This window comes from Triturus cristatus, chromosome 6 (genome assembly GCF_964204655.1).
Source record: "Triturus cristatus chromosome 6, aTriCri1.1, whole genome shotgun sequence".
Taxonomy (NCBI): domain Eukaryota; kingdom Metazoa; phylum Chordata; class Amphibia; order Caudata; family Salamandridae; genus Triturus; species Triturus cristatus.
This window is the reverse complement of record NC_140589.1, coordinates 180,806,219-180,820,941: the sequence shown is the minus strand read 5'-3', so window position 1 is coordinate 180,820,941 and position 14,723 is coordinate 180,806,219. Positions and strand designations below refer to the sequence as shown.

General features: G+C 43.0%; 1 protein-coding gene across 5 annotated transcripts in view; it reads left to right on the top strand.

Annotated features, from left to right (window-relative positions):
• TFAP2B (transcription factor AP-2 beta) overlaps positions 1 to 14,723 on the top strand; it is a 130,895-nt gene that overhangs the window by 103,015 nt on the left and 13,157 nt on the right. For 4 of the 5 annotated variants that reach the window (XM_085610453.1, XM_085610450.1, XM_085610454.1 and 1 more), the window contains one exon: positions 4,757 to 6,141. The exons of the other annotated variant lie outside the window; for it this stretch is intronic. In XM_085610453.1, the coding sequence (XP_085466579.1) occupies positions 4,757 to 5,051 (295 nt within the window). In that variant the 3' untranslated portion in view covers positions 5,052 to 6,141. Of the gene's footprint in view, positions 1 to 4,756; positions 6,142 to 14,723 lie in introns of those variants that run through there. 5 annotated transcript variants of the gene reach the window in all.

The following is a 14,723-nucleotide window of genomic DNA, read 5'->3' as shown; positions in this document are numbered from 1 at the left end:
CATTTAGGATTATTTAACTTTAGTATATTAGATTTTGTCACTGCACAGAAACGCCTTTATGGGAAGGGATAGTGTTCAAACCATGGTGAACGAATCCCGTTCCGCCCTGATCACCGTTTCATTGGGGACCCAAGAGGCCTCCTAACAGCAAAGGGAAAGCGATGGCGACAGGGGCAAACGGGTCTTCAGAACGGGCCCCACAAATAGCGTTTGTTCCTGGGCCCCACAAAACCTTCTGACTTCTATAAACCATATAGCAACAGCATCACCAGGGCCTGGAGGCTGGACCTCTGCCAATGCAGCGCTAATCTTCAGACCTGCAGCATTTGACTGTGGTGGCATCACTGATTCATTGTAGTTCTGGATAAAGACCAGCAACTGGTTGCCCATTCAAACTAATTTATAGAGAGATCTTAAATTACATATGTTTGGTATACAGACATAAAAGGGTCTATATGAGTCCAGGTCATTAGCACGAGAGCTGCCAGGTTCTGGCAAGTCCTCTCCAGACATATTGCAGCACAACCCAGTGCTTGAGGGCGGAACGGGGACTCGCAGGCGCATTTTGTGATGCAGGAGCTCTCAAGCTCGCTGGATGCCTCTGCCTGGAGCAGAGCTTCTTTTCGGAGCGCGAAGATCGATTTTGTGCAAGAAATATGACAACAAATCTTTTTCTTAGTATAGTAGTAGTCACGTTCACGTCAGCAGGCCCCTATTTGATAAATCTAATATTCCCAGTGGCTTCCCCGGTCCCAGCTCCCTGTGAGACTCTGGAATGAGCAATTGCTCTGTTTCCAGTGGTTGTAGCACCATCACAGGTGACATGAATGTATAGAGATAGAAAGACAGAGAGACAGCTGGATGGACGGACACACGGACAGATGATGGCCTAAAGGGGGTATAAATGTGTGGATTGATGAGTAGGTAGGCAGACAGACAGGCAGACAGACAGGCAGACAGACAGGCAGACAGACAGGCAGACAGACAGGCAGACAGACAGGCAGACAGACAGGCAGACCGACAGGCAGACAGACAGACAGACAGACAGATAGACAGATAGATAGACAGATAGATAGATAGATAGACTGACTCTTGGAGAGATAGTAACAGTTAGCAATAGGCCGGTATATAGACTGAAGGGGAACATTAGATTGATAGAGACAGACAAATGGAGCAACGATTAGTAGTCAGCTAGAGAGAATGAAGAACAAGCAGATCGAGAAATACACCGCTTCAACGGTGGGGCAACAGACAGAAAGATAGGTGGGCAGGAATACAGACCACCCACGTGGCTCCAGCAAGCACAGCCTCGGCACCAGTCACTCGTGCACTGCTCTCTGAGCCGGGTGGCTACCTGACAGGCTCATTTATACAAATGTATAGATGGATGAAAAATCATTTGCTCACATTTGTCCAGATGTTCTCTGGTTCTGATTTGAATTTGATTGCCCTGTTCCGCTGGGTCTAAAGATATTAATGTCTCAGGACTTTAATTGCTTGCAGGCCTCCGCCAGGGCTTTGAAGAGCTCACATTTCTGACTCATTAGCATTTCTTCGCTATATTCAAAGTTTCCTTTTCTGCCGCGGTGTAACGAATGAGACACGGTTCGGGGACCCTTGCCATGTCCCCCATAACACCTTGAACCCACATGATTTTCAGATTACTTTCAAACACCCTGTCAGCTGGTGATCGAAAGAGGACTTCTCCAGGGCACCCCTCCGCACTCACCTCTCTCCACCTCTTGTGCCTCCTGTGCTTTGAAGAAAACCACATTGTAGAAGGAAAAATGGCGTCCAATGTGGCCCATGACGTCAGCCGTCTTGTCTTCCCTCCTAAAAGTATCAGGACATTGCCCCCTAGTGCCAACTCTTGAAAAAACTTAATTGGAATGCAGTGGCCGACTCCTAAAGCATATATATTTAGATGCTTCTTCTGGACCTTTTGAAATTGATTTTTTATTTCAAAATGGAGCTAGAAATCGTCCCCCAAGGTAGGTCCGGTATAAGGTCCAGTGTCTTTCAGGAGCCTTGAAGCTGTGCTTTTGCGCCATTTGAACATTCTAGTCACCAAATTAACCTATATGAAGGGCCTCGTGCTCTTTGGGAAGCAGCTTTCAAGAGCCAATGGGGCAGCTTCAATTCACTTTAGTAAACATTTGTGCCAGGCATAACATTCTGGTTTACTTCAAGAAATGTGCATGTGCAACTAATCAATCACACACACACACACACACACACTCACACCCACACTCTCACACACTCACACATATACATACATTGTTCTTTGTCCCTAGAGTATCTTAAACTATGCCTCTCACTTAGAGTGAGTAGCTTGGATTTCCTGATTATCTGACAAATAATGCATATAATAATTGACAAGCATGTGTAAGCAGGAGAAATACAATAACAAGTAAGCAAATGATATGCAATCTAGAAAAAGATCTAACTGTGGTCATGGATTTTTTGTTTATTGAACTATTGTGTAATTTTAAAAAGACTTTCTTTTAAGTGGAGATGAGGGAGTAGGGAGTGCCTTTCACCATTTATTTCTGAATCCCAAAACACTCAGTATTGTTTTTCGCCTAACACTTCTTATGTTCTGTCTCCAAAGAGTGCCTTGTTGTTATGCACAGCACTGTTTCCGGAAGTCAAACGATCCCAGACTGTATCCTTAAATGACTTGGGAAAATTAAGGGTTCTTTAAGATTTGCACATCCTAGTGTTTCAGCTGTATAAATCTATAAGTTAATGGTAGGAGAAATATGAAATATGAATCTGGTGTAAAGTCCAATTGACGAATTTCCTGTAGGGTCCCCGTCGATGAACGGCATATGACCAGCAGTATAAATAGAAAATATTTTTCATGATAAAATACTGTAAGCGTGTACATACACACACACATGTACATCTCCGTAAATAGCATTTTTGGAACTTTCTCCATATCAACTCATTAATTAAAAATAAAAAAAAGTATACAACCAGAGCCATCTGAAACCGTTTATGGTTCTCCAACTGGACCTATCGCGTGTTCAGGGCTTTAAGATGGCTAGGATTCCAGAGGAACAGCGTTCCAGGAGTGAGGATGCAACTTGAATGCAGTTTTTGCAGTACTTGACATAACTGGGGGATGATAGTTGTAAAGAATTATAGATTGGTAACCGTGAACTACGGGGATATTTTTCACCGAGGGGTTCTGAGTGACATGAAATAGACAACAAGAGTGAAGGTCGGGTGGTCTGTGATGTCACTCAGAAGCCTGTGGTGAACAACATCCCCGTAATTCACTTTTACCCATCTATAATTTTATGTTATGTATTTCCTCCCCCAAATTATCTGCCCCTGCTTTCAGCTTCTATGTAGGGGCAGAGGAGTATTGGGGGAGCCATACATAACATGGCCTCCCATTCCTATCACAAATTAATAAAATAAATAGCTGGCCTTCTGCCACCCACACTGCCACTCTCTGTGCCTTCCCTTTCCTCTCCTGCTCCCCTCATTCCAGTGCTGCTCTGCCAGGCCCTCAGAGGCCAGCCTGAGCAACCTGGAATTCCTTTATGACCCGGCAGCAGTGAGTTATGAGATCTGTAACCCACCCAGCAGTGAATGATCAGATTTAGAATCTGACATTCACAGCAGCGGCTCTCAGTAAGAGCCACACATAGCATATAGAATTATCGATGGAGGGAACAGTGAATTACGGAGATGTTTTTCACCGAGGGATTCTGAGTGAACTCAAATAGACAACAAGTGTGAAGCTCAAGTTGTCTGTGATGTCACTCGGAACCCCCGAGGTGAAAAACATCAGCCTTATACATCTTTACCCATCTGTAATTTTATCTTGTGTGTGGACCTCAGTCGTCTGCCTCTGCCTTCAGCCACTGCGCAGGCGCAGAGGATAATGGGAAAGCGACACAGAACATGCCATCTGCTCCCTGACAAAAATGTGAAAAATAAATATTACCCCAGCTGTCCTTAACCCCTTCAGTGCCCATGACGAGCTGGACTCGTCATGGGCTGTGGTGGCGCTGTGCCCATGACGAGTCCAGCTCGTCATGAACTCCGCCCGCTAATGCAAGGCGCGGCACTGGGCGGGGAAAGGGGCGGGCATGCAAGGGGTTAACTAAACCCACCACCTTCCCTGCTTTCCTTTCCCCTCCTGCAGCCGTGCTTTCTGTCAAAGCAGACCGGCAGCGCAGTGCTTATTGGCTCTCCGAGAGCGCCATCCCCTGACCTCTATGATGTCACAACCAGTTTAGTTATCAACTGTTGTGATGTCACAGCAAGGAGTTATAAACTTTCAGAAACTGAAATAAACGATAGAGGCTCCGTATGAGCGCCATACAGAACATGACAGTAAGCCCCGGAAGAGGTTCCTCTATTAGTGTGGCCACCTTACTGTCATCGGCACAGCACCTTTCCAGTTCCAGCCTAATGCATTATGGGTTTTGTAGTCTTAGTCTGTTTCCATTGAACCAACAGCACTGGCACAACCACTTGATGACGTTGATTTTCAAAAACTAGTAGTGCGATCAAGGTGTCCCGATGCCACGGATTCAGCAGCCCCAGCATTACCATGTTGTCTCCAGGAATGCCTCCCTCTTTGTTTCTGGGCCAAAGTGAAAAGTACATTACAAATACATCTCGAACATTTTGTGCATCCACGCAAATATAAAGGTACAGGAATGCACAATGTAGCAGAAGCATTGAACTATATTCCGTGGTTATGAGCGTTCTTCTCTTTTGTGATTTTCTGCAGGCAGCTTTGCAAAGAGTTCACCGATCTGCTGGCCCAGGACCGGACGCCCATCGGTAACAGCAGGCCCACCCCCATTCTGGACCCGGGAATCCAGAGCTGCCTGACGCACTTCAGCCTCATCACGCACGGGTTTGGGGCGCCGGCCATCTGCGCCGCGTTCACGGCCCTCCAGAACTACCTTACAGAGGCGCTCAAGGGCATGGACAAGATGTTCTTGAACAGCAATTCCAGCAACAGGCACACTTCCGGGGAAGGGAGTAAAAACGGAGACAAGGAGGAGAAGCACCGGAAGTGAAAGCGCGCCCTGCACGCTGCCATTTTAGCTTTAACATATTTGGACCGGCTTTGGAAAACTTATATTAGAACATTTAATACAAAAAATATAAGAAGGAAATTTACGCCACAAAAAACGGACCCAGGGTGCACCAGGGAGCAAATGTCTTGCAACAGAAGAACTCTTGGAGTCTTTGTCCAGGATTTTCCTTCTCTTTGACCTATTTTGGAATGGAGTAAACACACAAATACAAAAATGAAATCACACAGGAAGAGCTGGAGGAACAGTACGGCCATCCCTTGTTTTATATTTTGCAGTATGAATACAACATCTACGGGTGTGAGTGCTGGTGTATGTATTTATACATTGAAAATATAAATATGTATAAATCTATATGTGCGTATGAATCATCATACACATATTTATAACACATTTCTACAGTACATTTGTGCATATTGTATGCACATATTTAAACGTTTATAAATGTGAATATATATATTTATACACACACACACACATGCATATATATCTAATATGTATCTGTATGTGGTTATGTGTATATATATTTATACATACACACCTGCACATTTAAACAGTCCCTAAAAATACATGTTATGAAGATTTTTCAACCTCTTTCCTTGAGCAGCTTTTCTCCTACTTGGAACTGTGGCTGGTGCATTTGTAGTCCTCTCTTGATTTCTACTGATCAGCAGCACTCTCCACTGGTCCCCAGAAGCAGTGTTTACAGCTCCAGGCACTTACTGAAGAAGGCAGGCAGAGGCTTGCTTTTGGCAAAGGGATGTCTCGTCTGTTCGCGGAGAACACGGCCGAGAACCCAGTGGCAATCACGTGGAAGACTTTTCAACTTCATTTGGGAGTTTTTATATTTCCATCATCGTGTCCATTACCCGAGATATTTAATTTGTTACAATGTTGTGTGGTCTGACAATTTTAAAAACTGCAAAAAAAAAAAAACTTTCTATAGCTGTGTTCCACTGTGGGAATGCGGCAGTCGTTTTGCTTTTCTACTATTTTAAACGGTTTGCCCGCCTCGCTTTTTGAGATTCTTGAACATGTTACCAATCTTCACGAATAAATTGGGTTATAGTGTATGGGGCCTCTAAAGGAAGGTGCATACTTCTTACTTAAAGGACATTTCAAATTGTGATTAATGGAATACCAGGTTGTGTCATACAGATGACAATGGTTTGCATTTCCTAAGCTAGTGTGTGAAGATAGTGAATTCATTCTCACACAAGAGCCTAACTACTGGGACACTGGAAGATGATATTAATGTTGAGCTTTGCGTGATCTGTCTGGTCATTGATGATTGGTCAGGGAAAAATATGGGTGTGCTATAATCACATGCTACTTGTGAAAATGTGCTGCTGTCTCTCCGGGGCAAGCGTGGAGTTGTTCTAGGATCCATTTGTCCATCCTCTGGCTCGAGGCAACAGTTCTTTAGGCCACGCCCCAAAGTCAACTTCAGCCACTGTCCTCTAAAGGGAGAGGGTCATATATTTGGCCAGTATTTTAGCTTAATGTGTTAGTAAGAGAATATGCGATTGGACATAAAATCCCTCTCCTCAGTTAACACCAGTTGATTGTACGTATTATCCAACAGTGTGAGTGATAGCACAAAAGAAATGTAAAGGGTTTCACTGGCAAAAGTGCATTGAATTCCTTTTCCTTTCATTTGAAATACTTTTAGCCCACCAGAAAACTTTTAAATATCTTTTTCACACTACCTCTGGAGAAAAATAATAACAGTAACTTGCTACGTATTGATCAGCACCACATTTTTGCTTTTTCTAGATGCTACAAGAACAGTTGTTGGTATTTCCCAATTAATTGATCACTGTGTATCCGGTGAACGTTTAGCTCACAGAACATTAATCCTTTCCTTTAAACTCCAACTCCCTGCTTAGTTGCGGTTCTTTGCCTTAACTAGTGGACTAGGGTCTGGATTGCACACATTGTACCAGTGAGTCAGCAGTATCACAGTAGTGACAGGTCAATTTTGTAGTAGCATTTACACTCTGGACAATACGAAATGTCATTTTCAGTTGGTATATATGTTGTTTCTGCACTGATCTGTCTGTGCAAATGTCACTTGCAGGTCAGTACAAATCCTGGGGGAAGAAATGCCCACTCGGCAGTGCGGAATTGTTCAGTCACAAGTTCAGTGCTTGTAGTGTGTCCCTCAAATGACATCTTGGAAATACTAGTGTTCCCTAGCCCTACGTGAAGGGAGTGCTCTTCCAGTCGGATAATGGGTGATTGTCTCAATGCCTTGATCATTCACACACTGGGATAGATTTATCAAGGATTTGCGCTGGTTCAGTCACAAAAAAGGGATTTCAGCTGGTGCAAAGTCTTGATATTTTTTTAAATGTCCTTGCAAAACATTTTTGCACTGGAAAGCGTCCCAAAATGTAATTCAAATATCACTTTGTATTGGTTTGTTACTTAGTATCAGGGGGGCATACCATGGGTGGTACGTGGGTGATCCCATGCCACCACCCATGGCTCTTGACCCAAATCCCTATTTATAAACAATGGCAGATTCCTTCACAGAAAAAAAAACTCCTCAAGCCAGGTGCTTCTAAAGAGAAATGTTTTTATTTCTTCTAACTTTTCACAAGGTGTGTGTGCTGCACCATACAGCACATATACACGTAGGAAAAGTTTCAAAGTATGTCTAAGCATAGAATTTTGTATTGCATTGGTGACCTTTCAGTACAAACTCTGCGGTTGACATCTCTTACACACTTTTGCAATAAGGTATGTTTGTTTGCGGAGCTAGGCAGCCTGAAAGAGCGACAGTGCTAGGGAAGCGGGCAGCAGCACAATTACTTCGAAGATAGGGCACAGCCCTGCTTTCTACTCTTGGGGCAACGCAGCATAGAAACTTTGGTTGCTAGGTTGTTCTGTAAAATAGTAAATCTCCCCCATGTGGTTTACTGCACTACTACGCTCATCTTGCGATTCTCTAGGACCTTTCCCCACTTCAGTATGGGACCGTCTGTCTCTGTTTGTTAAAGGGCGCTTATTGTTAATGGAACAAGCTGTACGGCCATAACCACAGAGTAACAAAGATACGCACAAGGAGCCCAGCTGTGGTGTCAACAGTAATTTCCATCCCCCACACAAGGCCATCATAGCAGTGGACAGGCAGGTCAGTAACGGCTATGATTCGGTTTCACTTTCAGTTTAAGGGAATATCTAAAGTGCAGCATGGACATGGTGGCAACCTCGTGGCGCTAGACACTAATAAGTAGCAAAAAGTAAACCACTTAGGATATGAGAAAGGACACAAAGATGCATTCCTCGCACCAGTTATGAAATGGAAAGAGTCACAGACACATTTATTCTTTCAAAATTGAACTAGTGCGGCACAGTTCGGAAATATCCCTCCCAAAGCTCTATTGAAAACATCATACTATTAACGTACATGCCTTGTCTACTGGCTGGATGTTATTCCTGCAGTTTCTACGTGGAACTGGTCTCTAGACCTGGTACCAAATTAGTACTTGCGTGCACAAAAAGTGGTCCTCTGTTCGCAAAATCTAAATCCTGATTCACCTTCTCAGGGTGTGTGGATTTTCAGGATAACATTTTTATTCTGCGCAAAAGTGCACTTTTTGGATGGACTTTTTCACCTGTCTTAGTGAAGAGAAACAAAAAAGGTAAAAAGGGACAACAGATATTCATAGGGGGCGAAAAGTGGTGCACGACCAGGCAAGCGCTCATAAGCGCCCCCAAGGTTAGACCTTTGTGGGTATTCACAAAAGTTCTCCACTATGTTCCCTGCTCTGACGCCACCTGGATCAATATTACTCCTGAAAATAGGAGGGCAAAGTGGGCTTTCCATGATGGGAAAGGGAACCGATCTCCCCCATGTTTAATGTCCACATAGAGGAAGTGGTTTCTCCATAGAGGAAAATGTGTTCCCTGCTAAAGGACCTTCCACATAATTAAGTATGATTCAGTAGGAATATTCACACAATCTATGGCTTTTTTACATTTTAATGATATTTGTTAAGTCTTATAAATGCCTGGTATGTAGTTCAAAACATGTTATGTGTATTTGTGAAGCACACTATCTGTCGCGAGGGTATATTGGGAAATATACGAGTGCATTTTCAACTTTTCAAAAGATGTCTGTGAATCAGTCCCATGATCACACCACAATAAAGACAGTCTATCCCTTGTCAACTACAGAAGAGCTTTAAAGGGGGAACCTCTGGTTTCAATTGTATCCAAATTCAAATATGATCCCATCAGAAGACACAAAGTTCTTTTATTGCATAGTTTAAAACAGGCCAGTTAGCGGTGACCTGTTGCATCACCTTTTATTTTACTGATATGATGGTGTCTTCTATTATTGTCACTTAGGGTGCAGAAAGATGAGGTCGTTTTTAGCCTACAAACAGCATTAGCTGTTTTGCCAGTCCAATGGTTTCCCAAAAACTATAATAAAAATATATGCATACACACATAAATAAAGGGGCTTTCGGTCAGCCGCCTTCGTCCATTGGTCTGTTGATATATCATTCACATTTTGCTCAGACCCATCACAGCATCCAGCACAGTAGTGGCTCCTCGTGGGAGTGCTGCCGGTGGTGGGGCGGGGGAGGGAAACGGTGGGGGGTAGTAAACTTCGGCTTACAGCAGAATGGAGTTTACTAAATAAATAAATAAAATGAATTACATTGCGCACACTGCAACGCTGATGTAACTCGTTTTATTTATTTAATATACTTCATTTGGCCCGAAGCCGGAGTTTACTACCCCTACCCTGCTCCTCCACTGCCCCGCCCCAGCAGTGGGTCAGCCCACTTCATCCATTGGCTGTTTTGCACTATGTGTCATGGTGTTTATCCTGATTGCTTGTGCACAGCGGTCTGTAAAGTAATGCACTTCAGTATCAAGGCTGTTAAGCCACTCCTTAATTTTTTATGGGTTTATACTTTCCTTATTTGTGCGGTTTTGAAGTTATGCTATTTAACGAAACTCCTTTACCTATAAGAATAGATGATCAGCCGATGTTCATGTTTATTGCTGCTTTTATTCTCAGAAGGCTGCTGTAGGCTAATGCTAGGCTTCATTTTCACTTTTAATAAAGTGACTTGCTGCAAATGAATACAATCAAAAATCAAAAAGTAACCTTGAAAAACATAATGCAAACCTACCTGGAGTCCAAAAAACTTAGAGAATCACTTTCCTTACCTGTGCCAATATCTGTTTGATAAAATGTTTTTTACATGGATTCCATTCCCTTGAAGACCTGTATGGCCGCCATCTTTATTTTTATGCCAAACTCTTCCAAGAACATCCATTTTCTTAATGTAGCAGACATGATTTAATGTCAGTTTAATTTCAAAATGCGGGCGGGCAAACAATGTTTAAGTTTGTATATATTTATTTATGCTTAATTTAATGGGAAATTGTAAATATGGCGAGCAAGTACTTGGGGTTATTTATCTGTGAAACTATACCTCTGTGAATGGGTGGAACACGCTTGACCTTAGATAGTCACTTCTGATTTTTTTTCTGTTCTGTTAGAAACAAACTGTTATGGTAATGGGTAGAAATTGGTTCTTGTCCAGTGATGATCTGATTTACATTAATAAAAAGATTGTTGTGATTTTGTTGTATTTGCAGCTAAACGTTCTTTATATTTGTGTGTGTGCACAGGTGTCTGTTTATGTGTGTGCAGGTGTATAGCTCAAATAGTGACTGGTAAAAGAAAGAGAGGAAATCAAAGATCTGAATACAATTTTCTTTATACAAACTTCAAACCCTCTGGAAATCAGGACATGGTTAGGAGTGTAGCTTTCAGTGGTTCAGCTGGTGCAGTGGCACTGGGGCTCAGAGGCAGTGGGGTAGCTAGCCCCATGGGCTTCCGTGGTGGCGTCTGCATTTGCCGCCAGTGGCAGCTGCAGTATAGAATGGGTGGGGGGTGCTGGTGAGTAGTTTCTTCTTTTGCTGCCCCCTCGCGGCAAATGCATTGAGGAGCGGGGGGCTGTTGTCGCCCCAAGATAGCAGGTGATAGCGGGGGGGGGGCGCCGCTCCCGAAACTCGTACTGCCTGTGGCGGACCACACACCCCTAGCTACGCAACTGCCCAGCGGCCCAAGAGGCCCTCTGAATGCTTTTTGTTTGATTTTGTAATTAAAACAGCAACCAAAGGGACAATTTCCTTCTTCACACAAGACACACTGGCTACGGCACTGGACAAAGTAGCTGTAACCTTCGAGTTAGTTTCCACTTATGGGAAATATATATATATATATCAGCTATCTAACTCTTTGACATACTATATGACGTTGTCCTAATTCTGTTGTAGAACTTCTTTATGATCCATTTAATCAAGTGAAAGCTGAGACAATAATAATAATCTGAATTATAAAGTGCCTGGTTACGCCTAAAGGCGTCTCCGGTGCTAGGAAAAAGCTCAGAAGCCTGCAACCCAAAAATCCTCACCTACTAATAGTCAAGAAGCCTGAGAACTCCACCACCCTATCTTACCCAACATGACCTTGTTTCAGAGCAGATTGGTAAAGCCATGTTTTATGCATCTTACAAAATACTTTTTCCGATGGTTACATCCTCTGCTGGAAAGGCAGCGAATTCCATTTCTTTGCCGCTAGGAAACCAAAAGAGCAGCCGCCCATTCTGACTTTTTTCACCCGAGGAACCACAGTCTTATTGGTATCCGATGACCTAAGACTGCGCCTCGTATGATGGCATTTCACCAGTGAGGCCAAATAATGCAGGACCCTGCCATTACAAATTCTAAGACAGAAGCCCATGGCTTAAATGAAGTTCTCTCACTGAGTGGCAGCCAATAAAAGGTGGCACGAGCGGGATCTGCAGGTGTACGTCTAGGTAAATTTAACAATAGGCGCGCCGCCGCATTTTTAACCCTCTGCAATTTCTGCAGTCTCCCCTTAGTTGCCCCAAAGCAGAGGACGTTGCTGTAATCTAACTGCACAGTCACCTATTCTTGCACAATGGTCCCATATAACGTTATCCAACACCACGTAACAGAGTCTTCCACTAACCTGATTTAATACCAATTCCCCATTTTTAGTCTGGTGAAGACAGATTTAGCTGTCTTAGAAATGTTCATAAAATGTATAAGGAGAGTGGGAATCACCCAGCCACCCAACTATTGGCTATTATCAGATTCATTCACATATTGATCAGCTGACATTGCTTATCCGTTGGCTATTTGCCATTTACCCTCATGATATATGGAGTTTTTTTATTGCACTAATTAGCCTAGGTGTACAACCCTTTCATTGGTTCAGTACTAAGGGAGAATACACCCTCCCCCCTGTTTTTTGTGCAGCTGTTTGCCCTCTAGTGAAACATAACAGGGCATCTGCCTGTCCGGAATTTAAAGGCTGGTACTGGAGCTGGTGAGGACAATTCTAGTTGTTTGTTGGTTCTGAAAGACTGCACAGTGACTTGGGATTGCCTAGCAGAACGCTGCTCATTGGCTGCTGAATCACGTCTGTCAGTGGGTGGGCAGACGAGAATAACGAGCTCTGAAGTTTCCTTGGTGAAAAATATTTCACGTATTGGGAACAGGATATTAAGGAGCAATTACCTTGAACTTTATGCGTGAACATCTTGCCTTCTCTCTTGTGGGTATTGGTGATATTGGAGTTTGTCCCACCTCCACCATTCATCTTCCATCTCGTTTCTCCTTCATTAAAATTGTAAAAAATTGTATTTAAGGTTTCAAAAATAAAATAGTTCCTCCTTTCCTGAAAATTTTAGCTGCCCCCATTATTAGTGATCAAACCAGGAAACCAAAAGTGTTCCAAAGATTGCAAGAAGCTCTGCTTGGGGGTACAGCACAGAAGCTGCCAGTTACAGGGGAGATGTGTGTTCACAAATGGAGTGCTCGTTAGCTTGCAAAGTATAATACATGAGAAAAGGGCATATTCTAATAGCAGCTGACAACTTGTTTTACGAAACGCATATAACGTAGAGTAGCATACCACTATTGTGCACAAGAAACGTACAAAACTATAACACACAAAGACCGCGGAGTAATAGATTGACAGGACAATTTCGGATTCCAGAAGAAACACTATTCCACACTTATACAATTGCAGACTCTTTGGTACAGCTACTTAAACAACCAGTACAACCACTGACTAAACAAGCAGTGCTAGTAAATGACCTTAATGTACCCAGAAAAGGACTGTCTCCTTTCGCCTGACAGAAGAGTGTCACTACAGCTGTTTCTGGACACCAGTCCAGATGAAAACAGTCAAAATGCTACCTAACCTGGAAATCACAGTTAAAAACTTCCATAACTCCTGGATACTACACTGACAGTAGCCGAGCTGTACGAGTATCTGAACAGCATACAATGAAACCAAGCAACCAGACCAGCCAATACAGTTAATCAGTGCTGGAAAGTGGGGGATCAAGCCGGATCACGAGTCTGGCAGCTATTTCTGGCGGGATCCGGCAGATCCAGGGAAACATGCCGAATTTGTCCTGTTGTCATTTTCCGACACCAGGATAGAATTCAGCAGCACCTGCACGTTGTCTACACCCTGTTCGAAGCAGCAACATGCAGGCATTGACGGGGCTTTCTTATTTACACTTCCAGCTGGGCCCAAAACAAAGGCATGATTCAAAGGGCTGTCAGCTCTCCTTTTGTTTGAATGTAATACTGAATGGGAGCTATCTGGAGCCTAACATCTAGACATCAAAGCAATGTAAGAACACAAATCCACACAGCAAATTAACTTCACGAGAACTTAAGAGAAACCATGATTTGAAGGCAAGGTTTTTAACTTTAAGTACACTCCCAATGTAAGGGATGTGCTCGCACCACAGGAATACAAGATGTAGTTGTCTGTGTGAGTGATTACTCAAACATTGATGTAAATGGCACCTATTTGTTTAATTTAACTATTTTATAGCGCTACCGCTACTCATCCCAGTGTAGGGTTTGAGAGCGCTTTACATCACACACAGAGGCACAATAAATCATACACGTGTAAGTCAGTATACAGGAAATGTTACAAAAGATAATGAGTGTTATAACATATAAGGTGTAGGAATACCATAGTATCCATACTTGTAGACCTTACATGGTACGAGTGAGTGGTTGGGAAAAACAAAGTCAACATATAAAGCCTAATGCCGGGTTTGTGTGCACTAAGAAGACTTTATTACTTCCCAAAAGAACCCTTCCTTGCAATCTTAGAATAACAACAGATTGAGAACAAAATAGCAAAGATCTAACATAATGGCTTAGAGTTTGCAGGCAGCTCCATGATGCTGGTAAACAGAGCACTGGGCTATATCAGTAGGCTTGCAACTTAGGAACTGGAAGTAACAAAATGATCTCAGTGTCAAAAGCAGTAGCCCACACACCTACCTAAGTAAAAAACAAACCTGTGATCTGCATGCTACATGAGGTGCTTTGCAGCAGGCACATTTACCTTTTATGTTACCTTATTAGTCAAACCTGGCTCGACAAAGCACAGAACTCTCCCGGATCTGTGTTAACCACTAGAGTTATCTTGTCTCTATTATTATCCCTTAAATATTGTTGAACACGCAATGATTGCTGCAGAAGACGTCTTAACCCTGTTATATATTTTAAAATGCAGATGTTTTGGGAGCATTTAAATAATTTTTAATATATCTGCTT